At 45.6% G+C, this 26319-nt stretch overlaps 2 protein-coding genes across 2 annotated transcripts; both read right to left on the reverse strand.

Annotated features, from left to right (window-relative positions):
• Nucleotides 1-2566: 2566 nt before the first annotated feature.
• Nucleotides 2567-8391, reverse strand: zbtb37 (zinc finger and BTB domain containing 37). The gene is made up of 5 exons (XM_083970527.1): nt 7885-8391; nt 6498-6995; nt 6314-6413; nt 5665-5961; nt 2567-4427 (listed from the first exon to the last, which is right to left on the reverse strand). The coding sequence occupies exons 1-5, from the start codon at nt 8322-8324 to the stop codon at nt 4173-4175; spliced, it is 1590 nt and encodes a 529-aa protein (XP_083826653.1). The 5' UTR covers nt 8325-8391; the 3' UTR covers nt 2567-4172.
• An 8078-nt stretch (nt 8392-16469) lies between these two features.
• Nucleotides 16470-19938, reverse strand: s1pr1 (sphingosine-1-phosphate receptor 1). Its single transcript, XM_083970322.1, has 2 exons — nt 19897-19938; nt 16470-18135 (listed from the first exon to the last, which is right to left on the reverse strand). The coding sequence occupies exon 2, from the start codon at nt 17986-17988 to the stop codon at nt 16834-16836; it is 1155 nt and encodes a 384-aa protein (XP_083826448.1). The 5' UTR covers nt 17989-18135; nt 19897-19938; the 3' UTR covers nt 16470-16833.
• Between the last annotated feature and the right edge of the window lie 6381 nt (nt 19939-26319).

The following is a 26319-nucleotide window of genomic DNA, read 5'->3' on the forward strand; positions in this document are numbered from 1 at the left end:
GCGGCGGCGGCGGTGGCGTTAGCGGCGGCGGGATCTGGGAGGGAACCTGTAGTCCGGCCGGCTGCAGTGAGTGAGGACTGTGCCGCTGCGCTGCCTTCACTTGCATAAAAACTTGAGTGTCCACTGAAAATCTGATTCATTAGCTCCGTAGAAAACAGTAACAGCTGATCCGTGTGCTACCTGCACGCTGCCCGCCGCCGCTCCCACCTCTGAGCTCGGTTACATCATTCATATGCAAAAAATCATCTAAGTAGTTTAAATATGTTTGATAATATGTAGATTCTCATTGTTCTTCTGTTTATAAAAAAGTTTTTCTGTTCCGACTCTGGTAAGTGCTCAAGTTGTTTTGGAGTTTTGGAGGGCCAACGCGGCCGCGGCCTCGCCCTCGTTCCTTTGGTTGCCAGGCGACCTGTCCGACCTGCTTTCTCGCCTCCAGCAGGTGAACATTTATTTGACCTTTTTGGAGGGTTTTTTAAAATTTTTCGTTTAAGTCCAGCTCCATGGGCCTGGCTACTACATCCATCTTGGTCTGACTGGGTCCGGCCTCTCAATGCCGTCGCGACCAGATCACAAAGTCGTCGTCAATGACGCATCAACCCCGCTGCACGTTTCACCTGTCGCAGCAAAAAAACACGACAGAACAAACACGAACGCTCTGATGGATCATCGACTGATTGGAAAACAGCCAATGCTCTCCAGTTGGAACCATCTCCCATGGTTCTGTTCAAGACCAAACAACTCATTAACTAATCAAATGATCGATAATCAAAACGATATTAAACACACTGTCGTATTCTTATCAGATCCTCAGTTTTTAATTTATGATTGTAACATTTTAATATCAGTTCACTAAATTAGCCATCTAGTCTTTGGTATTTACCAACTTTACCAACTTTAAAACCAATTTCTGTAAGCTGGTACGTAGGGGTGGGCGATACAGCAAAAATATCATATCACAATTTTATCACAATTTTTTAACCCTAACTAAAAGTATAGCCCTAAAAGAAGGGGTTAATAAAGTTTGTAAGTTCTAATCCTTCATGATCTAATATCGTCATATGATTGGCCTATTTCATGAACTTCATGAATGTTTTTATGTCGTTTGATGTTCCGTTTGTCCTTTTGATGCTGCTCTTCATGTCTTTTAAATTGCCCCTCGGGGACAAATAAAGTGTTTTGAATTGAACTGAATTGAATATCAGCCACCCCTAGATACTTGTATACGTGAATTATGCTGATTTGCTCCCTAATGTTACACAGCTGGTTTCTGCTAGCTTGTTTATCAGTGTGAAATGTGTTTTTGCTTTAGGCTATTGCTATTATTTAGTAAAAAAAAAAAAAAAAAAAAATCTTTTAGCTTTTTCACATATGTTTTTCTGTTAGCATCGATGCTAAGTCCCTTGATTCAAAGTCAATACTATAGCTAGCTAAGCATTAGCTCTAAGTGCATGACGTTAATTTACCATTTGCTTGTCTGTTACATAATTTATGCCAGCTAATGTTTTATTCATCCGACGATCCAGATGTTGGCTCCATTAGTGGTGGTGGACATACCATAATGTGCACTTATCTGTCACTGATGAGTCAGCAAAATAAAACTGTTAGCTTAGAAGTTAATGTTAGCATCACATGCCTCCATTTTTAACGGAAAATGTAGAAAAAGTTAACTGAAAATTGGACCAGCTTCCATCAGTTTTAGCATATTTGCTGTTTTTCCATCTTCTCAGTTCTAATCTGAAGCTTTTCTGTTTTCAGAGTTGTGTTTATTTCTCTCTCTCGGTAACTGGACCAGGTCTTGATCAGGCCTGAGTGATTGTGCAGCAGGTTTTAATGCGTCATTAACTCCTGATCGGGTCTCGATGCGTCTCGACCTCGAAGCTCGTCTTCTGTCTCACACATTGTCAGAGCAAAAAAAGTGTCCAAGAAAAACAACAAGGAAACGATAACGACATGCTTGTTTATAAAAATATCTGAGAAGACTGACAAGAGATCTCTGTGTTAGTGGATCAGAGCGCCCCCTGGTGGTGCTGTGCTGTGAAGTGCATCAGCTGTATTGCGTAGTGATGAGAGGTAACTGAGCTGTGTAGCTTATCTGAGGCTGGACGCTGTCCAGTTTCTTCCTGCTGTGAGTCAACAGGCTGCCGGATGGTTCCACCACTGGACCCATATAACCGAGTCCAACTGTCTCCAACTCAAACTCTACTCTGAAGGATTTAGACACGATTTACGGCCGAATTAGTAGATTCGTCCAGTCGACCGGTGTGATCAGAGTGTGAAGCTACTGGGACACGTCTGTCTGGAGGTTTCAACCGCATCTCATGGTCTTCTTCTTCTTCTGGGGTTTGTTGAGCCACTCTACAAACATGGTCATCGTACAACCACCAATCATATGACCAACGTTGTGTCTCAATTCGAATACTTCCATACTGTGCGTCTCAAATGACAAGTACGTCAAAACGCAGTGTAGCCTACTGTAAGAACCTGGATGGTTTCACTAAAAAGGGACCACTGGCGACCGTTGGGGACCACTGGCGACCGTTGGCGACCATTGGGGACCATTGGCGACCGTTGGCGACCATTGGGGACCACTGGCGACCGTTGGCGACCATTGGAGACCATTGGCGACCGTTGGCGACCATTGGGGACCACTGGCGACCATAGGCGACCGTTGGCGATCGTTAGTTCCCAGTAAGTGCACAACAACAGTATTTGATTTGGGACAACACTAACTATCGAAATTTGTGCACTTTGAACTCGTAAGTCACGACTTTAAGTCACGACTTTGTAGCGTTCCAGGCAACCCCCCGTAACTCGTGTTTTTCCGACCTGTTACCCGTGAAAATGCACTATAACGGCAGTCAAACCCGTAACTTCGGAAAAACACGAGTTACGGGTTGCCTGGAACGCACCATAAGTACATAGCGTAGATAGTAAACTACATGACAGTCAACTCATGGAAGGATTCGAATTGAGACAAGTTCGATCATGTGACACCCCGCTAAGGTGTTGGCGACCATTGGCGACAATTGGTGACCATTGGCGACCGTTGGCGATCGTTAGTTCCCAGTAAGTGCACAACAACAGTATTTGATTTGGGACAACACTAACTATCGAAATTTGCGCACTACAGAAGTAAAGCTGCGTTTCGGACAGTTTTTTGAACTCGTAAGTCACAACTTCAAGTCACGACTTAGGACTTTGTAGCGTTCCAGGCAACCCCCCGTAACTCGTGTTTTTCCAACCTGTTACCCGTGAAAATGCACTATAACGGCAGTCAAACCCGTAACTTCGGAAAAACGGGTTGCCTGGGAACGCACCATAAGTACATAGAAGGATTTGAATTGAGACACCGCACAAGTTCATGGTCATGTGACACCCCGCTTAGGAAGGCTGTGAGATACGGATGAAAGCTGCCGGTGAGTGGACCTTGTGTTCAAGACCACTGACTTCATATTTCATATTGAATAAGTAAACTTGTTGTGCTGTGATGTGACAGTTTCACAAAAACAAAAACCATTTAGTAAAAAACAAACGAGGAGCGGGAAGAGAGGTCGTCGTTCTCCTGTGGCTGAGGACGGAGGACGTGTCAACAGTTGTGTGGATGAGGTATGTGGCGTAGAAACGTGACCCGCAGCGGCTCGTCGCGACTCTGATCACACCGGACGATGTTTTGTTTTTTTTCCTCATTAAAACCTTTTGTGCAACTAAATCTTTTGAGGCCGTTGGCGGCGCTTGGCGAGCAGGCGGGACCGTCGTCGGCACCGACCCCACCTGCTCCGGATTGTCTCAAGGCAAAAAATATGAAGGATATTGAAACTGTTGAACTGGCACTGAGTAGTTTGGCAAAGTCTCCACCAGACAGACTGTTGTGATGCTGTGTGTTGTGTGAACCTGTAAATACTTGTAAATATAAAATTAGAAATGTGTAACATAACAAACTTAGACGGAGGCAAACGAGAACCACGGGCGTCGTGGCGCGTTATGAGGTTGTTGGACTGTGTGGCATTTTTTCTTCATTTAGCTTAATCTGTTCCGTTTTGGATAGTGAAGGTAGATGCGGTTTAAAGCGGAAAAATCTCAGTCTGGACTCTGAGGTTCGTTTTTCTGTCGCTGCTTCGACTTCGGCAGCTTCGGCATCCTGTCGTCTCCACTCTTCCAGCGGCGCTCCGGGGTCAGTCCGGCCCCGTGGTTGAGACCGAGGCCTGCGGACCGTCGCTGCCATACTGGCCTCCACTGCCCCCGTTGCCCCCGCTGCCCCCGCCGCCTCCGTTGCCCCCGCCCTCGGGCTCCTCCTGGCTGGGCGAGGCCTCGTCGCTCGGGCCGCCCCGCGACGTGACCGAGGCGGTGGTGGTCTCGGGGGAGGCGCTGTGGGCTTCCTGCGGAGCGCAGCCGGGATGGTTCTTACGGAAGTGCTGATTGAGGATGGCCTGGAGGGAAGTAGGAACGTCACGGTTACAAGTTTCCTTGGTGTTACGATTATTGTCAGAGAAATAATCACGGTGTTACGATTATCATGATTATTATGCATCAATTAACCCTCTTGTGGTCTGTTTCCTTCCTCCATCCTTCTTTCTTTCCTTCCTTTCTCCCTTCACTGTATTTCACTGTACTAGCTATGTGACAAATAAAGTACCTTTACCTTCCTTCCCTTCATCCTTACTTCTTCCTTCTTGATCCGATTGACGTGATCTGTTCCCTCCATCTTTCTTTCCTTCCCCTTTTTCCACAATCCTTTTCCGCTTCCTTCCTTCCTTCCTTCCCTTCGCCCTTACTTCTTTCTTCCTTTTTGACCCAATTGACCCAATCTGTTCCCTCCCTCCTTCTATCTTTCCTTCCTTTTTCCCTTTCTTTTTCCCACAATCCCTTTCCCCTTCCTTCTTTCCTTCCTTCCCTTCATCCTTACTTCTTCCTTCCTTTTTTGATCCAATTGACCTGATCTGTTCCCTCCATCTTTCTTTCCTTCCTTTTTCCCTTCCTTCTTTCCACAATCCTTTTTCCCTTCCTTCTTTCCTTCATTCCCTTCATCCTTACTTCTTCCTTCCTTTTTTGATCCAATTGACCTGATCTGTTCCCTCCATCTTTCTTTCCTTCCCTTTTCCCTTCCTTCTTCCACAATCCTTTTCCCCTTCCTTTCCTTCGCCCTTACTTCTTCCTTCCTTTTTGACCCAATTGACCCAATCTGTTCCCTCCCTCCTTCTATCTTTCCTTCCTTTTTCCCTTTCTTCTTCCCCAAATCCCTTTCCTTCTTTCCTTCCTTCCCTTCATCCTTACTTCTTCCTTCCTCTTTTGATCCAATTGACCTGATCTGTTCCCTATACCTCCATCTTTCTTTCCTTCCCTTTTCCCTTCCTTCTTTCCCTTCTTCCTTCCTTGAACGAATCTGTTCCCTCCCTCCATCTTTCTTTCCTTCCTTTTTTCCCTTCCTTCTTTCCACAATCGTTTTCCCTTCCTTCCTTCTTTCTTTCTTTCCCTTCGTCCTTACTTCTTCCTTCCTCTTTCGACCCAATTGACCCAATCTGTTCCCTCCCTCCTTCTATCTTTCCTTCCTTTCTTTTTCTTTCTTTTTTGGGAAGTGACGGTATTTAGGAATCTTTACGATTAATCAATTGTGGCGTTTAATACCACGATTAATTTAATGAAAGCAAGTAATGGTGACGTCCCTACCTGGAAGGGGAAGCTCTTGCCACACACGTGGCAGTGGAAGGGCTTGTTGCCCGTGTGCTTGCGGATGTGGTACTCCAGCTGATCCTTGCGGGTGTACTTCTTCCCGCAGATGCGGCAGACGAACGGCGTGATGCCCATGTGCAGCCGCATGTGTCGGTCCAGGCTGCCCTTCTGGTTGAAGGACTTGCAGCAGTAGATGCAGGTGAGCCGCGGGTTGTAGCGGAACCAGCGGTCGCCCACCTGCTCCCTAAGGTAGTCCTCGTAGCCGCCCATGTCAAACGCTGCGTTTTCTTCCCCCTGATGGAGAATGAAATGTTAATATAACCCCAAAAAATGTACTTGAGTACTGTACTTAAGTACATATCCAGAGGATTTGTACTTTACTTGAGTATTAGATTTCTTTGGTACTTATTACTCTTACTTGAATACATTTCCAAGACAAATATTTTTACTTTTACTGGAGTTAATTTGTAGGAAGGCTGAAAAGTACTCGTTACTTCCAGGTCTTTTTCTAAAATCCTATTGGACACAAGCTGTGTTTGTGAAAGAAGGAAACCCTAACCCCTAAAATCAGTGCAGCTGCTTTCAAAGAGTTCATTCTCACAAACAAGAGTTAAAAGCTCCTTACATTCATGTAGCAGTAGGTTACCTGGGAGTTGGGCTGCCGCAGCTCGTCCGGCCGGTTGGGCGACTCGCTCTTCGCTCTCTGGCGCTCGGCCAGGACGACCACGCTGCCGGTGGGACTGAACCTGACGGACACACACACACACACACACACACATTAACACACATGTCGTCAGGTGTTGTGTGGTGTTTGGCGCTCTGACTCTCACCTGTCCGCCTCACTGAAGCTGGAGGAGGGTTGGACGCTCCGAGCCACCGGCCCCGTGACCAGCGTGCTGCGTCCCGACGTGTCGATCATCACCGTGGCGCCGCCCCCCTCCTCCACCGGCCCCCCCTCGTCGCCGTGGTGATGCTCCCCGGCGCCGATCCACTCGTCCATCCGCTCCGTCTTGATCCTGATCCCGTCCACCACGCCGCCGCTCTCCTCGGCGCTGCCGCTGCCGCTGCGCTCCAGCTCGCCGCTCGTCTCCACGTACCACTGCCCCGCGCGGTTGATGCGGAGGATCGGCTCTTTGCCCGCGCGGCCGATGGCGGCAGCGACGGCGTTCCCGACAGCGTTCCCGGGTCCCTCCATCCCGCTGTGCTCCACGGTCGGCGGCGGGCTGATGGACTCCTCGATGGGACTCACCGCCTCCACGTCGCCGCCTCGCGGCCCGAGGATCCGCAAACCGCCGCCTCTTCCCGCCGCCTCTAAGATCCTCCTAGATCTACAGCCGCAACAATTCACTCAGATTAATCCAACAATAATCACAATCATTAAATTAATCGTCAACTATTCTGATAATCTAATAATCAGTTTGAGTAGTTTTTTAAAGAAAAAAAGTCAAAATTCTCTGATTCCAGCTTCTTCAATGTGAATATTTCTGGTTTCTTTGTTCCTTTATGAGAATAAACTGAGTCTCTCTTTGAGGACGTCGTCTGGTGGTTTGGTAAACACTGATTGATGTTTTCAATATTTTTCAACATTTTATTGATCAAACAACCAATCGATTAATCGTTTAAATCAATGGTTCACAAAATGGGCTCTTTTTCTTGAAATTTTTCCACTTTTTTCTAGAATTTTTAAACCTTTTTTTTTTTTTGAAATTTTTACCACTTTTTATTTTATTAGTATTTTTCTTTCTTTTTTTTTTTCTTTAAATTTAACCACTTTTTCTAGAATCTTTTTTAAAACTTTTTTTTGAGAATTTTTTCTTGAACTATTTTTTTTTAACTATATATATATTTTAAAATCTTAACACTTTTTTCTAGAATTGTTTTTTAGACCTTTTTTTTGAGAATTTTTAACACTTTGTTCTAGAAATGTTTAAGCATTTTTGGAGGAATTGTACCACTTTTTTTCCAGAAATTTCTCTACAATATTCCCAAAAATTCACACCATTTGCCCTAATTTGAGCGTACACTGACTAAAAAAGTAATGCTCTTCAGTCTCGGAACAAATATTTGTGTATTTCTGGTGTTTGCTTCAAAAATTGTGGTCTGTGGTCTAATTTGTGTGAATTTCAGGGTCCTTGATGTTAAAAAGTTTGAGAACCACTGGTGTAAAATGGACAGATGAATCAATAATGACAGTAACCGTTAAGCTGCTAACCCTACCTGGACCCCTGCGCCTCCTCGTCCCGGGACTCCTCGTCCAGGTCGGCCAGGCTGATCTTCAGGTGGATGCCCTCCAGGATCTGCGTGCAGCGGTCGATGATGTGCTGCATCTGCAGGAAGCTGGCGGCCGTCAGGTAGCTGATGATGTCGGCCAGCTGCAGGCAGAGCCGGCCCGTGTAGCAGAAGCTCAGCAGCTGCTCGAACACCGACGGGTTGCGGATCACCGTCAGCGACACGGTGCTCATCTGGCTCAGGGACATGTGGTCCCGGAAGTACGGCGAGCTGGCGGCCAGCACCACCTTGTGGGCGCGGAAGCTCTGGCCCTGGACGTTGACCACGATGTCACAGAGGCGGCCCTGGACGCGCAGCTGGTTCAGGTGGCTCAGGACCGAGTTGCTGAAGTCCGGGATGTCCAGCTGGATGCTGCCGGAGCGCTCCATGCTGCAGGGAATCTGCAACCAGAGGACAGGACAGAGTCAGAGATTGAGTTTCTATTAAATCAGTCAGAGCAGAAGTAAGCAGAATGTTTGTGTTAATATAAGTCTTAAATAGTTATATCTTCCGACAGCAATCACTTCTATAGAGTGTTTGGTCTGAAACACGGGTCTGTCAGTCACTCTGCTCTGCTCTGAGCCGAGGAGAAAACTTTCCTTGTATCCTACGACCTTTATCCAATGAGGAGAGAGAACGGCATAAAGGGGCAGTCCTCTCTGTGTGTGCAGCCAAGGGATGCGCGTGAATGTGGTGACGTAGGGACGAGGGCGGTCGATCAGACATTGACAGTTTCTTTGAACCTCTCTTCATTTTTCTTTTGTTTAATTTAGTAAATTCATTAATTTTGTTACTTTTTCTTCTTTTTTTTGAGTCCAAAAAGTGAAGGACCTGTCTCAGAGCAGCTTCACAAAACGTACAGTTTATATTTTTAACAAGAAGACAGGATGGAAGTGACCTAAGTTTCTGCAGTAAAAACTTTTAAACTATTTAAACTGAAAATTACTGCAGGAAAAAAGAGAAATCTGCATCAAAGCTGCACCACATCTTCTTCATCCATTGTCCTGCTGCTCGTCTTCCTCACTAAAGAGCCTCAAACACCTGTGATCGATGTGTTTACACAACTTCAATCAGCTGTTTGTTTATCAATAAGAATGAAAAACACACACACACACACACACACGAGACATCATCAGTGTGTTTCTGTCACAGAAACTGAACACGTTGCAGGTCAAATCTGTTGATTTAAGGTTCATAACATCTGTATAAAACTGTAATGAGATGAACTTTAACTTCCTGTGTGTTACTGTTCCTCACGTCACCTGCTCAGACTTTCCTCTGTCTCTCACCCTGAGGTTTCTCTTCTGTTTTCTCAGGAGTCAATGGACAGAGGATGTTGTTATGATGCTGTGTAAAGACCTTTGAGCCAAACTGTTTGTAAAAAAAAAAAAAGGGATATACAGATAAAATAGCCTTAAACTGAGTCAGTCTGTTCACAGAAGGCCATTACACGGAAATGGCTGCAGACAAATTTGCCATCAAAGAATACTATCAACAAAATACAATGCATGTAAAAACTGACCTTCATCTTAAGACTACGAGCTGAACAGTTTACTAAGTACTGGGAAAAGTGGACTTCATATTCTCTAAGGTGTAACTCCTTGTCTGTGTGAATGATAACCCCATTTTGCTCTAATGTACGGCCCATGTCAACCTTGTCAACCTGTCTGTTCTACACTGCAAAAACTCAAAATCTTTCCAAGAATATTTGTCTTATTTCTTGTCAAAATGTCTCATTTCTAGTCAAAACTAATCTCTTTCCACTTTAAATAAGACTCATCACCTAAAAATTAACTTGTTTTTAGATCATTTTCACTTGTTTCAAACTAATTTTCACTTGAAATAAGTAGAAAAATCTGCCAGTGAAAGCAAGTTGTTTGTGCTTGAAATAAGAAAGAAAAACTTGCTCCACTGTCAGATTATTTTAAGTGAAAACATGCTTGAAAGAATTAAAAAAGTGTCTAAAAACAAGCTACTTTTTAATGTGATGAGTCTTATTTTAAAGTATAATGAGATTTGTTATGTATATGATTTTGTTCTTTCTCTGTTTTATGTTTCCCTGTTTGTCCTTTATTGTTTTTTTTTTTGTTTTTTTTTTGTTTTTTTTTTAAGTATATTTTTTGCCTTTATTTGATAGTACGTAGTGAGATAGACAGGAAAGGGGGAGGCAGAGAGAGGGGGAATGACATGCAGGAAAGGTCTGCCCGACGCGGGATTCGAACCGGGGACGCCTGCGTTGAGGACTGTAGCCTCTACATGGGGCGGCCGCCTTTACCACTGCGCCACGCACCGCCCCGTTTGTCCTTTATTGTTGAAAAAAAAGAACTGAAAACTTAATAATAAAAAAGAAACAGCTCAGGTCAGACAGGTGACCACACACACCGAGACCAGTTGTCACACCTGGGGGGCTCCACAGCAGAACCAGAACCAGCAGCAGCACTGACAGCTGATCCGGTCTGATCCGGATCAGCTGATCTAGCAGGACCCAGACCCAGACCCAGTAGTAGCTACAAGAACCGGACCACACCGGTCTGACAGCTCAGATCCAGATGTGTGTCAGTGTGACCCGGGGGACCAGGTGTGCAGCAGCAGCAGCAGCAGCAGCAGCAGCAGCAGGGTGGCTCTCACCTGAAGGGGGGGCAGAGGGGCTCTGGTTTCAGGGTGCGGTGCTGTCTTGTCCTCAGTCCCTCAGCTCAGTCCGGCTCGGTTCGGCTCAGCTCAGTCCACCTCAGTCCACCTCGGCTCGGCTGCAGCTCCACCCGCCGCCCGCTCCTCCTCCAGGCTGCGGAGCTCCAGCGGCGGTCGCGTCGGGGGCTCAAGGCCGGAGAGCAGCAGCGGAGCTCGGCCTCGGTTCCGTCTGCAGCCGCTGTGCCGCCGCCGCCATCGGTTCTGTTCGGTTCGGTTCTGTTCAGAGTCTGCGGCCGCTGCTGCTGCTGCTGCTGCTGCTGCTGCTGCTGCTCCGACCCGCTCTCATCTTCCCTTTTTCACGGCAGCAGAAGGGCCGCGGCTGCAGGAAGGAAGGAAAGAGGGAAAGAAGAAAACGCGCGGGGCATGCTGGGAGATGGAGTTCACGGCGCAAGGGAGAGCTGCACGGCGAACCCGAACCGCTCTCTGAGACTAAGACTCCACTTCCCGGCATGCATCTGTGAGGAAGATGAGGGGTCATGACTCGTGATGGCACGTTGAGTTTTGGCAAAGTAGAGCACACACACACACACACACACACACACACACACACACACACACAACTCATCACTGTTATGTTTGAGCTGCATGCCTTTCTTTATGACGTCATCCAGACTGACACCTCACCTGTGATAGGCTACTGATCAGTTCATGTCAAGAAGGCTATTGATTATTGTAACTTTGTGCAGTAATTTATTTAAAGGGATAGTTCAACATTTTTGGCAAGTTGGTCCATTGCCATAATCCCTATAGTCATAGCAGTAGGTTCGTTACCTTTAATTGTCAGTGCAAGATATTTTTAGAACGGCGGAGCAGAGCCGTGAGCTGCTCAGAGCTACGCTACGGAGGGATTTCTTGGTTTCAGATTCAGATTCAGCTTTATTTGTCCTTTACAAGGAAACTTGTTTTCACCCCCGTACGCAACACACAACCTCAAGATACATAAATACATACATTACATCACCCACCCATACACATTAAACAGGAATACACATCAAACTCATCAAATACACAATCCAACAACTCCACAACGCTCTGGTGGACAAGTTGTGACCTGCACATTCACCACGCTATGAGATAATAACACAACGTTACCACACAGAGTTGTTTTAGAGGGAAATTCATGCAAAACCACTGATGCACGTTGCCTTCAGGGACAGTTTTTCATCAAGCAGACTCTGTATTTCCCTCTAAAACAACTCTGTCTGGTAACGTTGTGTTATTATCTCATAGCGTGGTGAATGTGCAGGTCACAACTTGTCCACCAGAGCGTTGTGGAGTTGTTGGATTGTGTATTTGATGAGTTTGATGAGGGAAACCAAGAAATCCCATAATGAGCCTCCGTAGCGTAGCTCTGAGCAGCTCACGGCTCTGCTCCGCCGTTCTAAAAATAGCTTGCACCAACAATTAAAGGTAACGAACCTACTGCTATGACTATAGGGATTATGGCAATGGGCCGATTTGCCAAAATGTTGAACTATCCCTTTAACCTGACACCTGTAATGACAGATTCCAGATTCTTTGAGTCGCCTCTTCCACGTTTCACCAGTTAAAAAAAAAAAAAAAAAAAGACAAATTTCTTGGTTGCACATGCTTAAGTAGATGTGACGACACTCAGGTGGTTGTCATGTCAACATGGACTCTGATCAGGTGATGATTGATTGATTTTGAACCAGCTGTGCAACAAACACATGATTGAGGCAGGTGCAGTGCCTGAAGTGGCCACAGGGAGGCAGCACGCACACACACACACACACACACACACACACACACACACACACACACAGAGCCTTTAGCCTGGTCCCTCACTTTATTGTGTCCCCAAAAAGTAATAATTTATAGTTACTAGTTAGTTTCCTCAAAAACATGAATGAACATTACTACATGATAAAAGAGATTAATTACAAGGAAACCAACTATTGCGTTATTTTTTTAATAAAAATGCTCAAATATGTCAAATTGCTTCCTGTTTATCTAACTACTGCACCAAACATCTCACTCGGTATTCCTCCACACAGACAGGTTCCAGGATGCGCTGTATCACTCACTCACATTCCAGATAAACTGATTTTTCCGATGAGTTGATGACCTGAAAAAAAAACATGTGTAGCTATATAACGTCCTACACTTTATCAGGTGTATTATTATTTTGTGATGGGACTTCTTGAGTCAAGGAACGGCGCATTTTACACTAAAACACTACTCATAACTCAGTGAAATTTTGTCCGTATATAGCTATTACATTAAAGGAGACATACTATGCCCCCTTTTCACACATTAAAATAGTTCCCAGGTGTCTTAAAGACGTGTCTGTGACATGCTTTGGTCAAAATCCCCCAAGGATCAAACATCACAGCTCTTTTCATCCTCTCTAAACAGCCCTGTTCAGAACGGCTGGTTTCAGTGACTGTCCCTTTAAATGCAAATGAGCCACTGCTTGTACTTGAACTCACAGGTAGGGGTGGGATTATGCAATTTTGAAAACAAAACTAATTACATCAGTGGATGGCAACTGAGGGAGCAGCTGGTAAAACCACATGGATTTCAACCTCAGGGGGATGAAAATTACTGATTTATTTGGTCAATTCTCAAATTTTGGGAGCTGGAATATGTTAAAGAGCTTTCAAAAAGTGATATTTCCATAATATGTTCCCTTTATCTATTTGAATAATGTTACTATAGTTATTTTCTTGCAAATTGTTTCAGTTTGCACATGCACAATTTGCACAATATTTATTTATTTACTATTTATTATACATATTGCACACATGCATCATACCTCCTTTTCTCTTCTCTTATCTCTTTTATTACTACCGTTGCTGTCATTGTTGTTGTTGCTTTTAATTGCTTACTTTTATACCTAGTTTTTATAATTACTGGCGTTTTGTTTTGTGATGTGGACAGCAAAGTAAGAATTTCATTGTCAGGGAAACTCACCTTTCCACTGTACAAATGACAATGAACACTTTTGAACTTGAACTTTGAACTAACAAAAGTACATGATGATTAAAATGATCCATAATTTGTATCATAACTGCATTTGTGACGTTCATAACAAACCAAATTGTTTGAAAATCGGTCAAAAACTGATCAAGTTCTGGTTATTTTAGTAGAACAGGCACCAGAGGCTCTGAGGGGGCGAGCAAATTGAGCCAAGATGGCGGCCGCCTGATCTGTTTCCTTATTTCCTCTCTTTCCCATTTTTCCTACATCGTGTCTTCCTTTTCTTTTCTTTTATGTGCTCCTCTCGTTCATCTCTCATTTCCTTCCCTGTGCTGATGTTTCCTTCTTTTACTTTTCTTTCCTTCTTCATCTTCCACCTCGTCCCGTGTGTGTGTCACGTGACCTCAGGCGACCTCGTCTCAGACACAGACTGTGTGTGTGTGTGTGTGTTTCTAATTCTGTCTTTATTAAGCAACTAACGAACCAACATTCAGGAGTTAACAGACCGACACAGTTCACACTCTGATTACAAACACAGATTAATTAATGGATTAATTAATTGATCAGAGGACGGAACTTGGGAGGGGCGTGGTCTCCATGGAAACAAGTGTCCTATCTCTACGGAAGCTCGTTGCCGCCAAAAATTCAAGAAGAGATTAAATGTTTGCATTCCTAAAACGTGAAATTTCTTCTTTTTTTTTCTTTTTTTAAGGTTTTGAACACGGCAAATTTTTCTTCAGCGTCAGATGTGGATGTGATGACATCATCACCTCGACCTGATGAAGACCATGCAAAGCGACTGAAAGCGACAGAGCTTTTATTTTGAAAGGGTGCTACAGTTTAATCCTGAGGCAAAGCTTGTGACTAAATTTTTAGCGGCAACGAGCTTCCGTAGAGAAAACAAAACAAAACTGGGACAGATATAAACAAAAAGAAGTCGACTACACACACACTCGCACACACACACATACATACACACGTCGCTATGGCAACAACAGACAGGAAGTAGAAAATACATTCTGACCAATGGCAACTACAACACAGTTAAGCTTCTTCTTTTTTTGTTCTTTTTTTTTTAACAAACAGGTCAAACACACGTAAACTCAGAGCTGAGGTGCTTCTCACACTCAGCAGACGTATTGATTAGTTGATTGATTGATTATCAGTTTTAAAGGTTAAAGGGATATTTCAACATTTTTGGCAAATTCTCCTATTGCCATAATCCCTGTAGTCTTAGCTGTAGGTTCATTACCTTTAATTATCGGTGCATGTTGTTTTGAGATCGGCGTATTTCCACGTTTCCTTCATCAAACTCATCAAATACACAATCCAACAACTCCAAAACGCTCTGGTGGACAAGTTGTGACCTGCACATTCACCACGCTATGAGATAATTACAGAACGTTACCAGACAGAGTTGTTTTAGAGGGAAATACAGAGACTGATGATGAAAAACTGTCCCTGAAGGCAACGTGCATCAGTGGTTTTGCATGAATTTCCCTCTAAAACAACTCTGTGTGGTAACGTTGTGTTATTATCTCATAGCGTGGTGAATGTGCAGGTCACAACTTGTCCACCAGAGCGTTGTGGAGTTGTTGGATTGTGTATTTGATGAGTTTGATGATGAGGGAAAGGCAGAAAATACCACATGCCGTGCAGAGCTCACGTCTCTGCTCCACCGTTCTAAAAATAGCTTGCACCGACAATTAAAGGTAACAAACCTACTGCTATGACTATAGGGATTATGGTGATAGGCGCATTTGCCAAAATGTTGAACTATCCCTTTGAAACTGGCGGACTGATGCTTCCTCTGTGTAGCTGGTGCTGCGTTCATGACACCTGTGTGAAAGTGGGAAATCACAACAACATACATCAAGGTGAAGACAAAAAGACACCGGCGAGTGTTGCGAGTGAAGGTGGGAGGAGCTTAGCTGCTGAGAGAAGCACCGGAGCTCTGAGTCGCACAGCGTCTCCACATGTGAGGAGGTTTTTTACACTGAAGTGAAGGAAAAACAAAACAAAACAGAACAAAACAAAACAAAACGTCATGAATTAATTTGCATCTTAAATATTTGACGGCTGAGTTTAAGGTTCTACAGGTTCTAGTTGATCTTAGAGGGTCAGTACAAAGTCCAGTTCTTCTTCATCTTCTTCTTCTTCTTCTTCTTCTTCTTCTTCTTCTTCTTCTACCAGCGTCAGTGACCTTCTGTGAGGCTCCGGGGTCCTGATCGAACCCGGACCTTAAAGGGATAGTTCAACATTTTGGCAAATTGGCCCATTGCCATAATAATCCCTATAGTCATAGCAGTAGGTTTGTTACCTTTAATTGTTGGTGCAAGCTATTTTTAGAACGGCGGAGCAGAGCCGTGAGCTGCTCAGAGCTACGCTACGGAGGCTCATTATGGGATTTCTTTGGTTTCCCTCATCAAACTCATCAAATACACAATCCAACAACTCCACAACGCTCTGGTGGACAAGTTGTGACCTGCACATTCACCACACTATGAGATAATAACACAACATTACCAGACAGAGTTGTTTTAGAGGGAAATACAGAGAAAAACTGCCCCCGACAGGAACGCGCATCAGCGGTTTTGCATGAATTTACCTCTAAAACAATTCTGTCTGGTAACGTTGTGTTATTATCTCATAGCGTGGTGAATGTGCAGGTCACAACTTGTCCACCAGAGCGTTTTGTTGTTGAGTTGTTGCATTGTGTATTTGATGAGTTTGATGAGGGAAACCAAGAAATACCATAATGAGCCTCTGTAGCGTAGCTCTGAGCAGCTCACGGCTCTGCTCCGCCGTTCTAAAAATAGCTTGCACCGACAATTAAAGGTAACGAACCTACTGCTATGACTATAGGGATTATGGCAATGGGCCAATTTGCCAAAATGTTGAACTATTGAACTATCCCTTTAATAACGTGTGCAACCTGAAGTGAGGGGGTCAGAGGTCAGAGGTCATGAGCCGGCTGAGCCTCCTGCAGGTGTGTTGGTGGTGTGTGTGTGGTGTGTGACCTCCTCTACCTGAGGGTCCGACTGGTTCCAGTTTAACCATAATAATAAGTGCTGTGAGTCCTGATCCGCTGAAGGTTCGGATCGGTTGTTGTGACGACGACGACGACGAGGCGGCGCCGTTCGTTCACACCTGTTTGAGTACAAACTCTCCGTCCTATAATAACGCCGTGCAATGCATCCTTTTCTCCCTATACGACTCGTTTCAACGGTTGGTTGGTTGGTTGGTCGGAGCGTTTTGTTGGGAAACGCTTTAGGACGACGAGGCGACGTTCACCGAGGAGGACGCCACCGTGGTCTCCCCCCTCGGCGAGTACTCCACCTCCTCCTTGTTGGGGTGGGAGGAGTTGTCCGACTTGCTGCGGCTGAACTCGGCGCCGACGATCGGGTGGCCCGCCGCGAACTTGCCCCTGGGCCGCAGCCAGGCGGTGCAGCAGAGCAGCGTCTTCAGGAAGGCGCGGCGCATCTCGTTGCTGGTCAGCGTGTAGATGAGCGGGTTCATGGCCGAGTTGAGGACGGCGAGCGCCAAGAACCACTCGGCCTTGTAGAGGATCGGGCATCCTTGGGTCTCGCACGCCACGTCCAGCAGCAGCAGGATGAAGAGCGGCGCCCAGCACGCGATGAAGCAGCTCAGCACGATGATGACGGTCTTCAGCAGCGCCATCGACTTCTCCGAGCTCTTGCTGCTGCCGCTGTTGCCGGCGGCGGCATTGCTGCGGCCGTTGTTGGTTTTGGCCTTGCGGAAGACGAGCTTGCGGCTGCGCGTGCGGACGAGCGCGTAGATGCGGGCGTAGAGCACGACGATGGCCATGAGGATGATGCTGAACACGGTGGTGCAGAACAGGATGTAGGCCTTGTGGTAGAGCGGCAGCACGGTGGAGCAGCGCGCCATGCTCCGGATGCAGTTCCAGCCCATCACCGGCAGGCCGCCCAGCACCGCCGCGATCATCCACACCGCGCTGATGAGCAGGAAGACGCGGCACGTGTTCCCGTTGTTGTGCAGCTTCATCTTCAGCATGGTGAGGTGGCGCTCGATGGCGATGGCCAGCAGGCTGAACACCGACGCCGCCAGCGCCACGAACATGCTGCCCTCGCGGAAGAACCACTGCGTCGGCGTCAGCTTGTAGGTGTTGGCGCCCGACAGCAGGATGTTGGCGGTGTACACGACGCCCGCCAGCAGGTCGGACAGCGCCAGGTTGCCGATGAAGTAGTACATGGGCTTGTGGAACTTCTTGGTCCTCCAGATGGTCGTCAGCACCAGGACGTTCTCCAGGATGATGAAGCAGCACACCACGATGAAGACCACCGAGTCGGCCTTCAGGCCCGAGTCCCGCTCCGTCTTGCGGAACTTGCCGGTGTAGTTGTAGTGTTTGGCGATCAGGTCGGAGTAGCTGAGTGGCTCGGCCATGGCTGAGGCTGTGGCTGCAGCTGCTGTGGCTGTGACAGTCCAGCAGGGGGCGCTACGTCCTCACGCTCAGGTCCTCCTCATGTCAGGAAGTAGCTGTGGCGAGGAGCGGAGAGTGAGAGGGTCCGGCTGCTGGACGGGGACATGGTCCTGCACAGAGAGAGACACAGAGAGAGAGTTAGAGACTGGGACCGGGCCAGGAAACAAAAAAAAACAGAACCAGAGAAGTAACCCTTTAAGTTACAGGCCGTTCATTACGTGATAATGTCAAGAAATAACCAAGAAATAACAATTAATGTCAAGAAATGCCCAAGAAATAACAGTTTATTGCGTCATAATGTCTAGAAATAACCAAGAAATAACAGTTAATTGCGTCATAATGTCTAGAAATAACCAAGAAATAACAGTTAATTGCGTCATAATGTCTAGAAATAACCGAGAAATAACAGTTAATTGCGTCATAATGTCTAGAAATAACCGAGAAATAACAGTTAATTGAGTCATAATGTCTAGAAACAGCCAAGAAATAACAGTTAATTGCGTCATAATGTCTAGAAATAACCAAAAATAACAGTTAATTACGTCATAATGTCAAGAAATAACCAAGGAATAACAGTTAATTGCGTCATAATGTCAAGAAATAACCAAAAATAACAGTTAATTGCGTCGTAATGTCAAGAAATAACCAAGGAATAACAGTTAATTGAGTCATAATGTCTAGAAATAACCAAGAAATATCAGTCAATTGCGTCATAATGTCAAGAAATAACCAAAAAATAAAGGTCCATTTCATAGTTATTGAGAAACAGAGCCAAGAAATAGCCTAAAGATTGATTGCTTAGTAATTATGGTCAATTCCAATGACTTGGTGGAGAAACATTCTGGCCATTCCCAAAAAAATTCAAAGCATGAAAAGCATGTGTAATCTTTTTTCCTTTAAGAAAAACATGACATTAGCCTCCTACTATGAAACTGACCCTTATTTCTCGGCTCTTTCTGGACATTACTACGCAGTTCATTGTTATTTCTTGGTTGTTTCTTGACATTATTAGTTACGTAATTAACGGTCTGTAACTTAAAGGGTTACCCCCCCAACAAATTAATATTCACAAACCACACAGAACTCACAGCACGGACAGTGAACACAGCACGGCGTCTCTTCTATAGCTACTACACCATCTCACTGATCCGTTCCGACACCTTATTCACTACACTTTAGTCATTTTCATCCGAATAAATGAAATAAATGGAAATAAATGAAATAAATAAATAAAGCGTCGCTGCTGTTTTTCCCCTCGACGCTTTTCCAACACCAGTCCGAGTCCGATTCCCTCATTCCACTGTCCTGTCCTGTCCCACGGTCCTGCTGTGGACTCTAATAGCCTATAGTCTTTTATTATGGAGATATAACCAGAAACCTCGTAGGCTATCTCCTTCTGCAGATTCACTTTCACCAACCACCACTGACTTTTTCCTTCTTTCTTTCTTTCTTTCTTTCTTTCTTTCTTTCTTTCTGTCTTTTTAAATGACAAACTCGTGCTTGTTCCCGTTAAACGGCTCGGTTCTGAGTCTATAAACCCGTTAATAAACCCATGCACTCACCGTCTCTCCACTGTCCTAGAGCTGTTCTCTCTGAACTCGGTCACTCTGTTCTGATTTAGTATCGATAATAAAACCTTTAAATTAAAAACTCTGACGTCACCTCGGTCGGTTTTTAAACTCGCAATAAAAAAAAAAGAAATCTGACTCTGACCATTATTGTTTTTTCACATCTAAACCGGATCAATCGGAACCACCAAGACACACGGATTCTCTTTCATCAAAAGTTTTTTCTACTATTGAAATTAAAAAACGGTTTAAATCCCGATCTAAGAAGTTTTTATTTATTTATATATATTCTTTTTTTTTTACCTTGAAGCGGAGTCCGGAGGAAAAGAGTCCGACAGCGAGCGGGACAGAGCGAGACACACACACACACACACACACACACACACACACACACACACACACACACACACACACACACACACACACACACACACACACACACAGAAGAGGAGGAGGAGGAGGAGGGGGATGAGGATGGAGGTGCTGCCCTCCTCCTGATCTCCTCATTGTGTTTTTTTTCCTCCTTTATTCCTCATGAAAACTGATCAGATCGATGTTGAACCCAATAAATATATAAACAGATACAGAAAAACAAATATTCACTTTTACACTGACAAAGTTTAATTTACAGCATTGATTTTATTTGCAATTCTGGTAACACTTTACAATAAGGGTCCCTTAATTAACGTTACTTAGTAGCCTACATTATTAAGCATTAATATATAAACTAATGTGTTAATTAACGCTGAGTAATGCATACATAATGATAACTAATTACATTATTCAACTTTTATTATTACTTAATCATTTTATAACTAACTTTGAGTAGTAAACATTAATTAACTGCTTACTAACAGGCTACATTAATTAATGTGTTTCCTAATCCTAAGTAATACATAATAATGATTGTTAATATATCTGTAAACAGTTAATTAATGCTTAATAATGTACTAACTAACGTTAATTAAGGGACCCTTATTGTAAAGTGTTACCGATTTAAAAAATAATTTATTAAAATCCTGTTTCTAATCTAAAATGTGCTTTTATTTTGCTGACAGTTTAGCTGCTGCCCTTTCAGATTAAAAGTCCAGACGAGTTACGGTGACATCACAGCAGGACGTGATGACATCATCATGAATGAGGTAAGGTGCATTCTGGGATAACAGCCCTGTTATGTGGTGATGATGTCATACCTACAGGTGAACTCCAGTGCATCACCGTGGTAACAGTGCATGGTGCCCAGGTGACCTCTGACCTGGACATGAGGTCATGAGGTCATGATGATTTCAGAACCAACTGGGAGGCTGGGAACTAACTGGAACAGACTGGGAATAAACTGGGAACAGACTGGGAATAAACTGGAGCAGACTGGGAACATAGAGTGGACTCATACTGGAAGAACTGGAAACAAACAGAGAACAGACTGGGAATAAACTGGAAAAAACTAGAAACAGACTGTGAACAAACTGGGGAACAGACTGGGAACAGACTGGGAATAGATTGGGGAACAGACTGGGAACAGACTGGGAATAGATTGGGGAACAGACTGGGAACAGACTGGGAATAGATTGGGGAACAGACTGGGAATAGATTGGGGAACAGACTGGGAACAGACTGGGAATAGATTGGGGAACAGACTGGGAACAGACTGGGAATAGACTGGGAACAGACTGGGAACAGACTGGGAATAGACTGGGAACAGACTGGGAACAGATTGGAGAACAGACTGGGAACAGACTGGGAACAGACTGGGAACAGACTGGGGACAAACTGGGAATAGAGTGGGAACAGACTGGGAACAGACTGGGAATAGAGTGGGAACAGACTGGGAACAGACTGGGAACAGACTGGGAATAGAGTGGGAACAGTCTGGGGAACAGAGTGGGAACAAACTGGGAACAGACTGGGAACAGACTGGGAATAGACTGAGAACAGACTGGGAACAGACTGGGAATAGACTGGGAATAGAGTGGGGAACAGACTGGGAATAAACTGAGAACAGACTGGGAATAAACTGGGAACAGACTGGGAACAAACTGGGAACAGACTGGGAACAGACTGGGAACAGACTGGGGACAAACTGAGGAACAGACTGGGAACTAACTGGGGACAGACTGGGAACAAACTGGGAATAGAGTGGGAACAGACTGGGAATAGAGTGGGAACAGACTGGGAACAGATTGGAGAACAGACTGGGAACAGATTGGAGAACAGACTGGGAACAGACTGGGAACAGACTGGGAATAGACTGGGAACAGACTGGGAACAGACTGGGAATAGACTGGGAACAGACTGGGAACAGATTGGAGAACAGACTGGGAACAGACTGTGAACAGACTGGGAACAGACTGGGAACAGACTGGGAATAGACTGGGAATAAACTGGGAATAGACTGGGGACAAACTGGGAATAGACTGGGAATAGACTGGGAATAAACTGGGAATAGACTGGGGACAAACTGGGAACAGACTGGGAATAGACTGGGAATAAACTGGGAATAGACTGGGGACAAACTGGGAATAGACTGGGAATAAACTGGGAATAGACTGGGAATAAACTGGGAATAGACTGGGAATAAACTGGGAACAGACTGGGGACAAACTGGGAATAAACTGGGAACAAACTGGGAATAGACTGGGAATAGATTGGAGAACAGACTGGGAACAGACTGGGAATAGACTGGGAACAGACTGGGAACAGACTGGGAATAGACTGGGAACAGACTGGGAACAGATTGGAGAACAGACTGGGAACAGACTGGGAACAGACTGGGAATAGACTGGGAACAGACTGGGAACAGACTGGGAATAGACTGGGAATAGACTGGGGACAAACTGGGAATAGACTGGGAATAAACTGGGAATAGACTGGGGACAAACTGGGAATAGAGTGGGGACAAACTGGGAATAGAGTGGGAACAGACTGTGAACAGACTGGGAATAGAGTGGGAACAGACTGGGAACAGACTGGGAATAGAGTGGGAACAGACTGTGAACAGACTGGGAATAGAGTGGGAACAGACTGGGAACAGACTGGGGACAAACTGGGAATAGAGTGGGAACAGACTGTGAACAGACTGGGAATAGAGTGGGAACAGACTGGGAACAGACTGGGAATAGAGTGGGAACAGACTGTGAACAGACTGGGAATAGAGTGGGAACAAACTGGGAACAGACTGGGGACAAACTGGGAATAGAGTGGGAACAGACTGTGAACAGACTGGGAATAGAGTGGGAACAGACTGGGAACAGACTGGGAATAGAGTGGGAACAGTCTGGGGAACAGAGTGGGAACAAACTGGGAACAGACTGGGAACAGACTGGGAATAGACTGAGAACAGACTGGGAACAGACTGGGAATAGACTGGGAATAGAGTGGGGAACAGACTGGGAATAAACTGAGAACAGACTGGGAACAAACTGGGAACAGACTGGGAACAGACTGGGAACAGACTGGGGACAAACTGAGGAACAGACTGGGAACTAACTGGGGACAGACTGGGAACAAACTGGGAATAGAGTGGGAACAGACTGGGAACAGACTGGGAACAGACTGGGAACAGACTGGGGACAAACTGAGGAACAGACTGGGAACTAACTGGGGACAGACTGGGAACAAACTGGGAACAGAATGGGGAACAAACTGGGAATAGATTGGGGAACTAACTGGGGACAGACTGGGGAACAGACTGGGAACTAACTGGGGACAGACTGGGAATAAACTTGAAAAAGACTGGGAACAGACTGGGATTAAATTGGGAACAGACTGGGAACAAACTGGGAACAGACTGGGAACAAACTGGGGACAAACCGGGGAACAGACTGGGAACTAACTGGGGAACAGACTGGGAACAAACTGGGGACAAACCGGGGAACAGACTGGGAACTAACTGGGGACAGACTGGAACAAACTGGGGACAGACTGGGAATAAACCGGGGAACAGACTGGGAACAAACTGGGGACAAACCGGGGAACAGACTGGGAACTAACTGGGGACAGACTGGAACAAACCGGGGAACAGACTGGGAACAAACCGGGGAACAGACTGGGAACAAACTGGGGACAAACCGGGGAACAGACTGGGAACTAACTGGGGACAGACTGGAACAAACTGGGGACAGACTGGGAATAAACTGGAAACAAACAGAGAACAGACTGGGATTAAATTGGGAACAGACTGGGGAACAGTCTGGGGACAAACTGGGAACAGACTGGGAACTAACTGGGAACAGACTGGGAACTAACTGGGAACAGACTGAGAACAGACTAGGATCAGACTGGGGAACAAAGTGGGAACAAACTGGGGACAGACTGGGAATAGAGTGGGAACAGACTGGGAATACAGACTGGGAAACAGACTGGGAATACAGACTGGGAATACAGACTGGGAAACAGACTGGGAATACAGACTGGGAATACAGACTGGGAACAGACTGGGAATAGATTGGGAACAGACTGGGGAATAAACTGGAAATAGACTGGGAACAGACTAGGGAATAAACTGGGGAACAGACTGGGAACAGACTGGGGAATAAACTGGGGACAAACTGGGAAACAGACTGGGGAACAGACCATCAACATTTCCCTCTCTGCTGAGCTCACACTGGGAATCGATGAACATTACAGCGGCAGCAGCAGTGGGATGTTTCTGTGTTTCTGGAAGTTTACCAGTGATGAACTGGGAGCGTAGTGGGAGCGGAGGAAGCTACTGGTGCGGGACATGTGAGCGGTCGGTTTCCTGTTCGCTGCTCCGAGAAAACAGAGCTGGGATGAACAGAGAGGGTTTTTAGTGAGGGGAGAGGGGGGTTGTGGGTAACAAAGGCCTCTTTCCACGGAGCGCCGACTGTATTCAGGCTCCGCATAGCTGAGTGTCACCATGGCGACGGCTGGAGGGAAACAGGGAACCGGAGAGAGGAGAAGAACCACAAGGAGCTGCAGACGCCAACATCAGCTCCACATAAACCAGATCACAGCCACAGTCCTGGTCCTGAACCCGAGTCCTGATCCACTGATCCTGGACCGGGTTCAGGATCAGTGGTTCAGGACCTGGAAAAAGACCTGGAAAAAGACCTGGAAAAAGGACCTGGAAAAAGACCTGGGAACAGACTGGGAACAGACTGGGAATAAACAGAGAACAGAGGGAGCAGACTTGGAAACAGTCTGGGGAATAGAGTGGGAACAAACTGGGGACATTGGGAACAGACTGGGAATCGATTGGGGAACAAACTGGGGACAAACTGGGAATAAACTGGGAATAGAATTGGAACAAACTGGGAAACAGACTGGGGAACAGACTGGGGACAAACTGGGAATAGAGTGGGAACAGATTGGGAACAAACTGGGAATAGAGTGGGAATAGATTGGGAACAAACTGGGAATAGAGTGGGAACAGACTGGGAACAAACTGGGAATAGAGTGGGAACAGACTGGGAACAAACTGGGAATAGAGTGGGAACAGATTGGGAACAAACTGGGAATAGACTGGGAACAGACTGGGAACAGACTGGGAACAAACTGGGAATAGAGTGGGAACAAACTGGGGAACAAACTGGGAACAGAGTGGGAACAGACTGGGAACAAACTGGGAATAGAGTGGGAACAGACTGGGGACAAACTGGGAATAGAGTGGGAACAGACTGGGAACAAACTGGGAATAGAGTGGGAACAGACTGGGAACAAACTGGGAATAGAGTGGGAACAGACTGGGAACAAACTGGGAATAGAGTGGGAACAGACTGGGGACAAACTGGGAATAGAGTGGGAACAAACTGGGAACAAACTGGAAACAGATTGGGAATCGATTAGGGAACAGACTGGGAATAAACTGGAAACAAACAGAGAACAGACTGGGAACAAACAGACTGTGAACAAACTGGGGAACAGACTGGGAATAGACTGGGAATAAACTGATCCTGAACCCGGGTCCTTAACCCTTTTATTATTATTTTTATTTAACCTTTATTTAACCAGGCGAGCAAATTAAGAACAAAATTCTTATTTTCAAGTGCAGCCTGACGGGGAAGGGGGAGGGGAGTGCTAAAAGTGAAAAATATTAGTTATATAAGTTATATAGTAGCCTAAATTACACTTAGAAAAATTCAATATAATACAATACAATAAAACAGTTAAAGCAGAAGTAAGCGATCCGGTGGTTTTGTCTAACTTCCTGTCAGCCGATGGAGTTAGCAGTCCCCGCCCTCGTCCCTACGTCACCACATTCACGCGCATCCCTTGGCTGCACACACAGAGAGGACTGCCCCTTTATGCCGTTCTCTCTCCTCATTGGATAAAGGTTGTAGGATACAAGGGAAAATATAACTATTTAAGACTTATATTAACACAAATATTCTTCTCCTTTTTCTATCCCGTCTGGTTTCTTCTGGTCTCTGGTTCTGTGTTTGGATGTGGCCTTGGATCCATGTTGGTCCTGTCCTATAGTCTCAGTTTTCATCCTCATGGTGTGATGATCCTGGTCCGGTTCATCATATCATAATCTTCATTCTGGTCCTGGTCCTGGTCCTGGTCCTGGTCCTGGTCCTGGTCCTGGTCTTCTTGGCTCCCTCTCATCGTGCTGCAGTGAAACTTTAACTGCTGAACATCTGTAGCCTGTAATTATGGTTTGGACTCTGTCTGTGTGTGTGTGTGTGTGTGTGTGTGTGTGTGTGTGTGTGTGTGTGTGTGTGTGTGTGTGTGTGTGTGTGTGTGTGTGTGTGTGTGTGTGTGTGT

Source organism: Trachurus trachurus (genome assembly GCF_905171665.1).
Source record: "Trachurus trachurus genome assembly, chromosome: 4".
Taxonomy (NCBI): Eukaryota; Metazoa; Chordata; class Actinopteri; order Carangiformes; family Carangidae; genus Trachurus; species Trachurus trachurus.

Excerpts from the sequence above, each read along its gene's own strand:
- zbtb37 (XM_083970527.1), bottom strand. The coding sequence starts at position 8,324 with ATGGAGCGCTCCGGCAGCATCCAGCTGGACATCCCGGACTTCAGCAAC. Across the intron at positions 6,414-6,497 it reads AGCTTCAGTGAGGCGGACAG|GTTCAGTCCCACCGGCAGCG; the intron begins GTGAGAGTCAGA and ends TGTGTCCGTCAG. Across the intron at positions 5,962-6,313 it reads TGCGGCAGCCCAACTCCCAG|GGGGAAGAAAACGCAGCGTT; the intron begins GTAACCTACTGC and ends ATTCTCCATCAG.
- s1pr1 (XM_083970322.1), bottom strand. The coding sequence starts at position 17,988 with ATGGCCGAGCCACTCAGCTACTCCGACCTGATCGCCAAACACTACAAC.